This window comes from Erythrolamprus reginae, chromosome 10 (assembly GCF_031021105.1).
Source record: "Erythrolamprus reginae isolate rEryReg1 chromosome 10, rEryReg1.hap1, whole genome shotgun sequence".
Lineage (NCBI taxonomy): Eukaryota > Metazoa > Chordata > Lepidosauria > Squamata > Dipsadidae > Erythrolamprus > Erythrolamprus reginae.
Genome location: NC_091959.1, coordinates 11,914,930 through 11,927,064, shown reverse-complemented (window position 1 = coordinate 11,927,064; position 12,135 = coordinate 11,914,930). Strand labels below are relative to the sequence as shown.

The window sequence follows — 12,135 nt, the reverse complement described above, 5'->3', positions numbered from 1 at the left end:
CACCTGTCTCTTGGGTGATGCAGAGTAGGCACGGAATACTTCCCACCAAGAAAATGCTATTCCAGGATTTATCTCTTACCTCTTGGTAACTGCCTCGTAGAGACTCCATATATTTTCCAGCACTAGTTGTACAAACAGAGGCTTTTTCCCTTTCAGCTAGAAAAAGAACGCCAGGTTAGACAAATGCACAATTTATTTATAATACACCAGGAATTATACTGCCATATAGTAGTAGCTGGACACCCTTGCTCCGCTATGAAACCGAACTCCTTAGCAGCATGGAATAAATATCTAAACTCCCAACCACAGACTGAATGAGTCATACACTGGCCATGCCCACTGGCAATTGGATCAGAGTTCTTTTCAGGCGGGGAGAGGGAGTAGAATATCTAACTCTTTAGCATCAGAGTGTGTTAATAATAATATAAGAAATAACTAATCAGATGGTCATTTCCAAAAGTCCTTTCTTAGCGAGCACCTAGAAACCAAGAGAAACATACATGCCAAGTGTCAAATTTGTAGGCTTTATGGCTCTGGAGATTTTGTGATGATGCATGAGTAGTATTTCGCTTTTATATGTATATACAGTGATCCCCCGATTATCGCGAGGGTTCCGTTCCAAGACCCCTCGCGATAATCGATTTTTCGGGACGTAGTGGTGCGGAAGTAAAAACACCATCTGCGCATGCGCGCCCCTTTTTCCATGGCCGCGCATGCGCAGATGGTGTTTTTACTTCCGCACCTGGGAAGACCCAGCAGCTGAGGAGCCGCCTGCCTGCCCGCTTGTCCGCCGCTTTCCCGCTTGTCCGCCGCTTTCCCGCTTGTCCGGCCGCCGCTTTTCTTGTCCGGCCGCTGCTTGTCCACCGCTTGTCCGGCCGCCGCTTGTCCGCCACTCTGGGAGTTGAAGACCCAGGGAAGGTTCCTTCGGCCGCCCACCAGCTGATCTGCTCGGCAGCGCAGTAGCAGCGAGGAGCCGAAGATGGGGTTTTCCCGTTGCCCACGCAAAGGGGAAACCCCATCTTCGGCTCCTCTCTGCTACTGCGCTGCCGAGCAGATCAGCTGGTGGGCGGCCGAAGGAACCTTCCCTGGGTGCCGCCCGCCGCTCGAGAGCAAGAGGGGGAGAGATAGAGAAAGAGAGAGAAGGAAAGAAAGAGATGAGAGAGGGAGGAAGAGAGTGTGAGAGAGGAAGAAGCAAGATAGAGAAAGAGAGAGAGAAAGAAAGATGAGAAAGGAAGGGAGTGACGTCATCGGGTGGAAAAATCGCGATATAGCGTTTCGCAAAGATTGAGATCGCGAAACTCGGGGGATCACTGTATATCATAGATGTATCAACAAATACCATCTATATCAGGTGTCCCCAACCCCTGGGCTGCAATCCACTTCCGGGGCTCAGCCTATTTGAACGGGCCATGCGAGCGATAGACAAGCCCGCCATGTACACAAAGCTCCACTCGTACGATCAAATGGCACTTGGGTGGAGGGTACATGTACTCGCGTGCAAAGCTTCACTCGCACAAACATTCTCCGCTCAAAAGTGGAGCTTTGAGAGCGGGCACAAGTGCCCTCCCTTTGCACCAATGGAGCTGCCACTTATTCACACACACCTCTCCCTGGGCCGGGGTGGGCTGCTAAGGTGGAAAGATTGGGAACCGCTGATCTATAGAAATCTTACACATGTAGATAAGACCCAACCTTTAGTCTCACACCTGTTACAAGCCTGTATGGTGGACAAATAACTTGTAGAGAGCATCCCCCTTATGACTATTACCTGTATCCCCTCCATACAAAATGTGGAACCTACAATGAGCTGGAACGAACCCCCATTTTGCTAAGTTATGGCAATAAAACAGTATGGTTGGATTTATGCATGAGACAAAAATGAGTTGGTAAAGTGGGAGACTGAACTGAGCAACAAGGACAATTCCATCTGTCAGTCAATAACCCTGGGGGGGGGGAATTATTGACCCCCCCTCAGAGAGGGTCCGCAACTTGGGCATCCTCCTCGATCCACAGCTCATATTAGAGAAAAATATTTCAGCTGTGGCGAGGGGGGCGTTTTCCCAGGTTCGCCTGGTGCACCAATTGCGGCCCTATCTGGACCGGGACTCATTGCTCACAGTCACTCATGCCCTCATCACCTCGAGGTTCGACTATTGTAATGCTCTCTACATGGGGCTACCTTTGAAAAGTGTTCGGAAACTTCAGATCATGCAGAATGCAGCTACGAGAGCAGTCATGGGCTTCCCCAGGTATGCCCATGTTACTCCAACACTCCGCAGTCTGCATTGGTTGCCGATCAATTTCTGGTCACAATTCAAAGTGTTGGTTATGACCTATCAAGCCCTTCATGGCATCGGACCAGAACATCTCCGGGACCGCTTTCTGCCGCACGAATCTCAGCGACCGGTTAGGTCCCACAGAGTTGGCCTTCTCCGGGTCCCGTCGACTAAGCAATGCCGTTTGGTGGGACCCAGGGGAAGAGCCTTCTCTGTGGCGGCCCCGACCCTCTGGAACCAGTTCCCCCCAGATATCAGAGTTGCCCTCACCCTCCTTGCCTTTCGCAAGCTCCTTAAAACCCACCTCTGTCTCCAGGCATGGGGGAATTGTAATTTATCTTCCCCCTAGGCTTATAGAATTTATACATGGTGTGCTTGTATGTATGAGTGGTTCCTTAAATTGGGGTTTTTAAAAATTACTTTTAATATTAGATTTGTTTACATTGTCTTCTTATATTGTTGGTAGCCGCCCCGAGTCTTCGGAGAGGGGCAGCATGCAAATCTAATAAATGAATGAATGAATGAATGAATAAATAAAAAAAATAAAAAAAATAAACAAACAAACACCGGGTTTGGCTTCGGGAGTCAGCTGGGAAGCGGCGCGGCTGTTTTAAAAGGTCGCAGCCGGCCTGGGGGGCTTCCCAGCACCCCTCCGAACCCCCAACCTGGGTCTTCCCGGCCGCCCACGCAAAGGGGAAACCCCGGCTCCTCGCTGATGCCCTCCGCTCGCCTGCCCACCAGCAAGAGGGGGAAGACCCAGGGAAGGTTCCTTCGGCCACCCAGCAGCTGATCTGCTCGGTAGCGCAGCAGCAGCGAGGAGCCGAATCGGGGTTTCCCCTTTGCGTGGGCGGCGGGGAACGCAAACTCCACCATCTACGCATGCGCGGCCATAGAAAAAAGGGCGCGCATGCGCAGATGGTGTTTTTACTTCCGCAACCCTACATCGCGAAAAATCGATTATCGCGAGGGGTCTTGGAACGGAACCCTCGCGATAATAGAGGGATCACTGTAGTTCTATTTATTAACAGTTGCTGCTCACCCACGCATTGAGTTCAGGTGTGCTTCTGGATGGCAAAATTACTCAGTTAAGGAATGATGCCTACACCATTTTGCTCCTCCCAAAAAATAAGTACAAGAGTCCTGTTTCACACCTGCCCATGTTTTTACCTGATCGATTTTCATGATCCTCTTAGCTTTCATATTTAAATAATAATCTCCCCAGAGAGTCTTCAATAATACTGACGGGTTGATTCCCATCTTCTGGCTGTACAGCTTAGCAAAATGTTCAATCCTGGGAAAGAAAGCACAAAATAAGTCACGGGAGAAATCCATTTATAATTACAACTACTTTACAGAGAGCTCACATAATGAAAGTGTGTAAGTACACACTCTCAACAGATACATTTATTTAGCATGCATGCCAGAAACTCTTGCCCTACTTCATATATCCACATTGGATGGGTAGATTGTCTGGATGTGCATACAGGACTGGCAATAAGTAGACAATATGGGTACTCGTGAGCTCAGCAACACACACACACACACACAAACATAGATATAAATGCACGTCTAGCTCTCACTACCACATTCTCTTTCAATCTTTAACTTCTACCTCCTCCCGGCTCTAGTCCCAGGTCCTAATTGTTATCTATTCCCTGAAAAAAAAGAGCCTGTCATATATTTTTTTTGAACCCTGAAATAAGCGCTTGGCCTTATTGCCATGCATTCAAAAGCCCGATTGGGCTTATTAACAGGGGATATGTCTTATTTGGGAGAAACAGGGTATGCACGAATCCCAGCGACCAGTTAGGTCCCACAGAGTGGGCCTTCTCCAGGTCCCATCAACTAAACAATGTCGTTTGGCGGGACCCAGGGGAAGAGCCTTCTCTGTGGCAGCCCCGGCCCTTTGGAACCAACTCCCCCCAGAGATTAGAATTGCCCTCACCCTCCTTGCCTTTCGTAAGCTTCTTAAAACCCACCTCTGCCGTCAGGCATGGGGGAACTGAGATATTCTTTCCCCCTAGGCCTTTACAATTTACGCATGGTATGTTTGTTTGTATGTATGTTTGGTTTTATAATAAGGTTTTTTTTAGTTGTTTAGTATTGGATTGTTACATGCTGTTTTTTGTCACTGTTGTTAGCCGCCCCGAGTCTGCGGAGATGGGCGGCAAACAAATCCAATAAATAAATGTCTTTTTATATTATTTGCATCTCGAATTCTCACACTTTTTGCCAAGGCCAAAAACACATAGACTTAGAATAACTTTTATTGTCACATTGAATGTACACTAATCGCCATACATTAAAATGAATTTCCATTGCATGCAGCTCTCAAAGGGTCCCCACTTCCAATATATAAACATGACAAAAATAGGAAGGAAGAAAGGAAGGAAGGAAGGAAGGAAGGAAGGAAGGAAGGAAGGAAGGTGTCAGGCCCCAGGTGAATATGTGAATTCAAAGGCTGGCCTGACACAGTATGGTAGAAAGGGGGGGAAAAAACCACACACAGGGGAGTGAGAGATATGCCACGTAGCACACATTCCTTCACGCAGAATCCAAAGTAACTGAACACAGGAAGGAATTAGAAATCCCTGCATTGCATTTGTCCACATGATTTGCCCTTGTGGGTGTAGGGATGGGAGATGAGCTTTTGACCTGGATGTAGTCTTAAGGGACCTTAAGTTGGAATGAAGCATGTTGAATCTAATTTGGCTCTGTTAATAAATATGACTCTATGCTAAAGAAATAAGACATGGAAGTTCATCTTTATCTATCTATCTATCTATCTATCTATCTATCTATCTATCTATCTATCTATCTATCTATCTATCTATCTAATCTATCTATCTATTAGATTTGTATGCCGCTCCTCTCTGCAGACTTGGGGCGGCTCACAGCAGTGACAAAAACAATATACATTGAAAAATCTAATAATTCAAAATCTAAAATAACACTTGTACATTTAAAAATCTAAAAGCAAAGAACCCCAATATAAAAAACATACATACAGTCATATCATGCACTAAAACTACATAGGGGGAGATGTCTCAGTTCCCCCGCGCTTGACAACAGAGGTGGGTTTTAAGGAGTTTACGAAAGGCAAGGAGGGTAGGGGCAGTTCTAATCTCTGGAGGGAGCTGATTCCAGAGGGTTGGGGCCGCCACAGAGAAGGCTCTTCCCCTGGGTCCCGCCAGACGACATTGTTTAGTCGACGGGACCCGGAGAAGACCAACTCTGTGGGACCTGACCGGTCGCTGGGATTTGTGCGGCAGAAGGCGGTCTCACAGATATTTCTCAGATGTCTTAATTGTTCACCTGACGGAAGGAAGGAAGGAAGGAAGGAAGGAAGGAAGGAAGGAAGGAAGGAAGGAAGGAAGGAAGGAAGGAAGGATGGATGGATTATGGATATATTATATGTCACAGAGAAACAGCACAGTCTAGTTCATATGTATACATGTACATGGCAAGAAAAATGAATCTTGGGAGGTCACCAGATAGATGGCATAGGGAACAAAGCAGTTGCAGAATTATGTAGTCCTGCTAGAAAGACTTCGAAACCTCCTCCAAGAGGGGAGCAATGGAAAGAAATTGTAAAGTGGTGTGTGTTGAGGTCTCTAACAACGCTTATATGGATTTTAACTGTTTTACTGACTCTTTTGGGGATTTTTTTGTAAGCCATCTTCCGGAATGGCAGACTGTACGAAATCAAATAAGCCCTATTAAGTAATAAACTCACCCAAAGCCCCAGCCATCAATCGCGCTGGCAAATATTACGTTTCCCTGATCAGGTGAGAAATAAAGGTGGGAATCATCTGTCAGCTCCAGGCCTGCACTCCAGTCATAAACCTGGTCTCCGTTAGCGGGGTCAGAATTCAGTTGAACATCCGTGTCTTTCTCGGCTCTTTTTTCAAGGATTTGGGAGGTGAAGAGTGTAGCAGTGATTGCATTGACCTAGAAACAAAACCGCGTTGTTTATTCTATGTGTGGCATTCTAGCTTTATGGTCCTACAGGCAGCTTAAGGGCCTTAGCATAAATAATAATAATAATAATAATAATAATAATAATAATAATAATAACAACAACAACAACAACAACAACAACAACAACAGTTGTTGGTAATGACCTTTAAAGTCCTACATGGCATTGGACCAGATTATCTCCGGAACCGCCTGCTACCGCACAAATCCCAGCGACCGATAAAGTCCCACAGAGTTGGGCTTCTCCGGGTCCCGTCGACTAAACAATGTCATTTGGCGGGCCCCAGGGGAAGAGCCTTCTCTGTGGCGGCCCCGGCCCCCTGGAACAAACTCCCCCCGGAGATTAGATTTGCCCCCACCCTCCCTATCTTTCGTAAACTACTCAAGACTCATTTATACCTGCCAGGCATGGGGGAGTTGAGATATTCCTTCCCCCTAGGCCATTACAAGTTATGCATGGTATGTTTGTTTGTGTGTATGTTTGGTTTTATAATAAGGGTTTTTAGTTATTTTATTATTGGATTGTCACATGCTGTTTTTATCATTGTTGTTAGCCGCCCTGAGTCTACGGAGAGGGGCGGCATACAAATCCAATAAATAATAATAATAATAATAATAATAATAATAATAATAATTATTATTATTATTATTATTATTATTATTAATTGATTGATTGATTAACATGTACTGAAAACACAGCTTTTCTCATTTCCCAGTCCTGAGACAAGGAATTCTCTTACCTGTTCCAAGATGTTCTTAAGGTGAGAATATGCTTCCTGGGGGGTAAATTTGAGTTCCAAGATGAGACGATCTATTTTATTAATCACCAGGACCGGGCGGATGTTTTCCAACCAAGCTTGACGTAACACCGCGTGTGTCTTAAGACAAAACAAAATGGGTTCACAGGAAGATTGTGTAAGATACAGTGCTACCTCGTCTTACAAACACCTCGTGATACAAACTTTTCGAGATACAAACCCGGGGTTTAAGATTTTTTTTGCCTCTTCTTACAAACTATTTCCACCTTACAAACCCACCGCCGCCACTGGGATGCTCCGCCCCCGGACTTCCGTTGTGAGCAAAGCACCTGTTTTTGCACTGCTGGGATTCTCCTGAGGCTCCCCTCCACGGGAAACCCCACTTCCAGACTTCTGTGTTTTTGCGATGCTGCAGGGGAATCCCAGCAGGGGAATCTCAGCATTGCAAAAGCGAGTGCTTCGTTGGCAATGGAGATCTGGAGGTGGGGTTTCGAGGACTTTGGTGTTTTTGCGATGCTGCGATTTCACTGATGCTCTGTTCGCTGGGAAACCCCACCTCCAGACTTCCGTTGCCAGCAAAGTGCTCGTTTTTGCGATACTGGGATTCCCCTGCAGCATCGCAAAAACACAGAAGTCCGGAGGTGGGGTTTCCCATGGAGGGGAGCCTCATGGGAATCCCAGCAGCACAAAAACGGGCGCTTCGGCTGGCAAAAGGGGTGAATTTTGGGCTTGCACACATTAATTGCTTTTCCATTGATTCCTATGGGAAACATTGTTTCGTCTTACAAACCTTTCACCTTAAGAACCTATTCCCGGAACTAATTAAGTTTGTAAGACAAGGTATCACTGTACAAGAATTTGTGACAGTTTGGGTCCAAGGCTGAAAGATGCTTTGAACTGAGCGTGGGCACAGATGTCACTTGTCAGCATCTCTTCTCTGGAGTTCACACAGTAGCTGTGCCATGGCAATAAAATTAAGGAGGTGCCATCTGGGTGTGATAACAGGCTTAGAAAGGGCACTTGTTCCTTGTCAGTGCTTCTTACCATACATTTATTTTTTCTGTGATCTGGAGGCTACTGAGTCAGTTTAGTAAAAGGTGTAGCATCTTGCACCCACGCTTGTTCTAAATTTTCTCTTTCAGCAATGGAATACTATAGATCTCTATAAACAAAACTCATCTTACAAACAATAACGATCCAGCTTGACCTAAAGAATGGATGATGGCGGAGGCCAATGAACCGTTCTATTATATTTTCTCATTTGATTACAAACACATGCACACGATAGTCATCAAGGGAAGTAAAAACTAAAACCATCGACCGGTTAGGTCCCACAAAGTTGGCCTTCTCCGGGTTCCGTTGACTAAACAATTTCGTTTGGCGGGACCCAGGAGAAGAGCCTTCTCTGTGGCGGCCCCGACCCTCTGGAACCAGCTCCCCCCAGATATCAGAGTTGCCCCCACCCTCCTTGCCTTTCGCAAGCTCCTTAAAACCCACCTCTGTCGTCAGGCATGGGGGAATTGAAATTTTCCCTTCTCCATAGGCTTATAGAATTTATACATGGTATGCTTGTATGTATGATTGGTTCTTTAAATTGGGGTTTTTTAGATTATTTTTAATATTAGATTTGTTCACATTGTCTTTTTTATTGTTGTTAGCCGCCCCGAGTCTTCGGAGGGGGGCGGCATACAAATCTAATAAATAAATAAATAAATAAATAATAAAGCCCTAGTGGTGCAGTGTTTACAACGCGGTATTGAAGGCTCACTCTGCTGACTGCCAGCAGTTCGATCCTGACCGGCTCAAGGTTGACTCAGCCTTTCCTCCTTCTGAGGTTGATAAAATGAAGACCTGGATTGTTGGGGGCTAGAGCAGTTTACAAACTGCTTAGAGAGGGCTATAAAGTACTGTAAAGCGGTATATGAGTGCTATTGTTATTAAAATTAGAGTAACAAGAAGATACAAAACAAGTCAAAAGGATAGTTTTTCCCTAAATGCCATATCTCTGCTAAACAACTATCAATCATTTTCAAATTACGTATCTACTAAGACTGTCTTACTATGATTCTTCTCATCTTTACTAGGACCTATTTCTTTCCACCTATGGCTAGATCCATGTTGCTTGTATATTTACAACTTATATTGTTTTTATTGTTTCCTAGTATGATTTGATTGCATATTAATATCCTATTACTATCACTATCTTACAATTCTTGATGACTATATTTTATACATTGAGAGCATATACACCAAAGACAAATTCCTTGTGTGTCCAATCACACTTGTCCTGTTCTATTCTATTCTGTTCCATTCCATTCTATTCTATTCTAATGGAAGGAGCGATTTACAAATAGATAAAGACAACTGTATTTTTTGGCTTAGCCTACTTTGATCAAAAACCTTCCTTAATTCGTGGCCTTGAAATCTAACTGATGTGAAAAGCCACTTTTATTAATATTTTATTATTTATTAGTGAAAAGCATCTTGTTTTCCAATACCTGTGGGCAGACTCCTTCCACAGCATCTACTACAATGATGCAACCATCACAAAGCCTGACAGCTGTGGACACTTCCGAAGAGAAATCCACATGGCCAGGGGAGTCTATTAGATTGATGAGGTGTTCCTGATTATCTAGAATTTAAAATAAAATTAAATTAAAAGACAAGTATTTTGGAAATGAAGCCAGAAAGAATACAAACCACCACTAAACAGATTAATGTGTCTGCTCGGGTATTTTCTCTTCTACCAGATAGAAGGACATTAGAAAATTTAAAGTTTGCAGAGAGTAGTTTTAAACCATTACTGCTGGGTAATCAATTAGTTCGTTAGTTGTTTTAATTAAATATATATTATCGTGCTTGTGCAGACTGTGTTTTCATATTTCAGTAACTATGCAACTTTTAAACTTTCAGCCAGATCTTTATTCTTCATTGCTCATCCTTTTCAGAATTGGTCTGTGGTTTTAAACAATAACAGATCATGATTTCATTTGAATAGATTATATAAAAAGTAACATAGTAGGAAACAACTACCAATTAAAGCTCGATTTCAGGGTGGCTATTTTACGGTTCAAATGCACATAGAGAATGTGCTTAGCTACTTTACCTTTCACAAAGAACAATGAAATTGCACTTGATTTCATTGTGATACCTCGAACCTGCTCATCTTCTCGGCTATCCAAATATCGCAGCTGTATGAATGAAAATAAGAGAAAATGTGTTTCCTTACATATTTATACAGTGGTGGGATTCAATTTTTTTTTACTACTGGTTCTAGGGGTGTGGCTTGGTGGGCGTGGCTCAGTGGGCGTGGCAGGGAAAGGATATGGTAAAATTTCCATTCCCTCCCCACACTAGGGGAAGGTTACAGCAAAATCCCCATTTCCTCCTGATCAGCTGGGACTGGGAAGGCAGAGAATAGATGGAAGCGGGACCAGTTAGAGATGGTATTTACTGGTTATTTGAACTACCCAAAATTTCTGCTACTGGTTCTCCAGAACTGGTCAGAACCTGCTGAAACCCACCTCTGATTCTATAGGTTTTTGTGACAAAGCACTAATATTTAAAATAAAAGATTGAATATATCTTAAAGCACCTTTCCCGCCAATCTTCTAGATATTATTCCATTGCTGGAAATGAGACAATCAGCTAAAGTTGTTTTGCCTAGAAAGGAAAATAAAGAGAAAGAATAATCAGTTTCCACCAAATATATTTATTTATTATTTTATTTATTTATTAGATTTGTATGCCACCCTCTCCGCAGACTCGGGGCGGCTCACAACACAATAAAAACAGTTTGTAACAAATCTAATAATTTACAATATAAAATATTAAAATAACCCCATTATTAAACAAACATTCACACAAGCATACCATACATAAATTGTATAGGCCCGGGGGAGATATCTCAGTTCCCCCATGCCTGACGACAAAGGTGGGTTTTAAGGAGTTTGCAAAAGGCGAGGACGGTAGGGGCAGTTCTAATCTCTGGGGGGAGCTGGTTCCAGAGAGTCGGGGCCGCTACAGAGAAGGCTCTTTCCCTGGGGCCCGCCAACTGACATTGTTTAGTTTTAGTTGACGGGACCTGGAGAAGGCCCACTCTGTGGGACCTAATCGGTCGCTGGGATTCGTGCGGCAGAAGGCGGTCTCGGAAATATAAATATATGGGGAGTTTTTGCTGACAACTCAGCAAGAAAATATCTTTTTTTTTTGGCTGACAAACTCAGGGAAAAAAATATTATTATATAGCAATTTGTTACTTTTATGCCTGGCTTCCTCTGAAACTAGGCTACTTGTTTCTCTAGAGACACAAAATCCATGTAAACACCAGGGATTATACAATCAAAACAAATAAAGCTTGTTGCAACAAATTAATTTAAATGTACATATAATTCACAAATAGTTATTCTTTAGAGTGGAAGTTATTTCTCTTACCATGGTCTACATGAGCCAGTATACAAATATTCCTGATGCAGGCAGTGTTTTGCTGAAGTCCAGTTGTTTTATTTGAACTAGCAAGAACCATGGTTTGATGTTTTACTGTAAGGAAAAGTATTTCATATTGAAATCAGGAAGATGTAAATTAAAAAAAAACCCAATACCTTCAGAGCTTGAAGTTAAGTAACAAGATGAGCTAGTTCTTAGCTTTCCAAATAGGTAAGGAATGTATAATGACAAATGAATCTGGTTTTGCCCTGAAGCAGTTAACCTAAAAAGTATATATCACGCAATGTGTATTCATCTTTTATGAGATGAGAAACAAAAGCAACAAAAACTTCAAATGCTGAGTACTACAACCGCTAACACTCATATTTCACGTTTTCCATACATGCATTTAAAGCTGCATAATAATAAAGACTTTCTACCATTTTCTTTACTCAAAATCTACTTCTGGAATCTCTCTGTCCCAGTTCTTTTCAGAGTCTGTTACGGTGTTAGAAATATAAGTTCAACTCTTTCAAAGAAAAACAAGACAAAGGCAGAATGCAAACTATATTCCTCTAACGTGAAAATCATATTTATTTTCGAAGCCGTACTAATTAATTACCGGCATATGATTGTGATTTCTTTATTAAAGGTCTTAGATTACAAAAGAAAATACTCATTTCATTATGAGGGCTGAT

The 12,135-nt window shown here is 43.2% G+C and overlaps 1 protein-coding gene across 3 annotated transcripts in view; it reads right to left on the bottom strand.

Annotated features, from left to right (window-relative positions):
- The window catches only part of EFL1 (elongation factor like GTPase 1), an 85,946-nt gene that overhangs the window by 71,832 nt on the left and 1,979 nt on the right, over positions 1-12,135 (bottom strand). For all 3 annotated transcript variants that reach the window (XM_070762034.1, XM_070762032.1, XM_070762033.1), the window contains exons 2-9: positions 11,447-11,551; positions 10,608-10,675; positions 10,119-10,203; positions 9,511-9,644; positions 6,995-7,132; positions 6,013-6,227; positions 3,444-3,567; positions 80-156 (exon numbers count right to left, since the gene is read on the bottom strand). In XM_070762034.1, coding sequence (XP_070618135.1) covers positions 80-156; positions 3,444-3,567; positions 6,013-6,227; positions 6,995-7,132; positions 9,511-9,644; positions 10,119-10,203; positions 10,608-10,675; positions 11,447-11,537 — 932 coding nt within the window. In that variant the 5' untranslated portion in view covers positions 11,538-11,551. The remainder of the gene's footprint in view (positions 1-79; positions 157-3,443; positions 3,568-6,012; positions 6,228-6,994; positions 7,133-9,510; positions 9,645-10,118; positions 10,204-10,607; positions 10,676-11,446; positions 11,552-12,135) is intronic.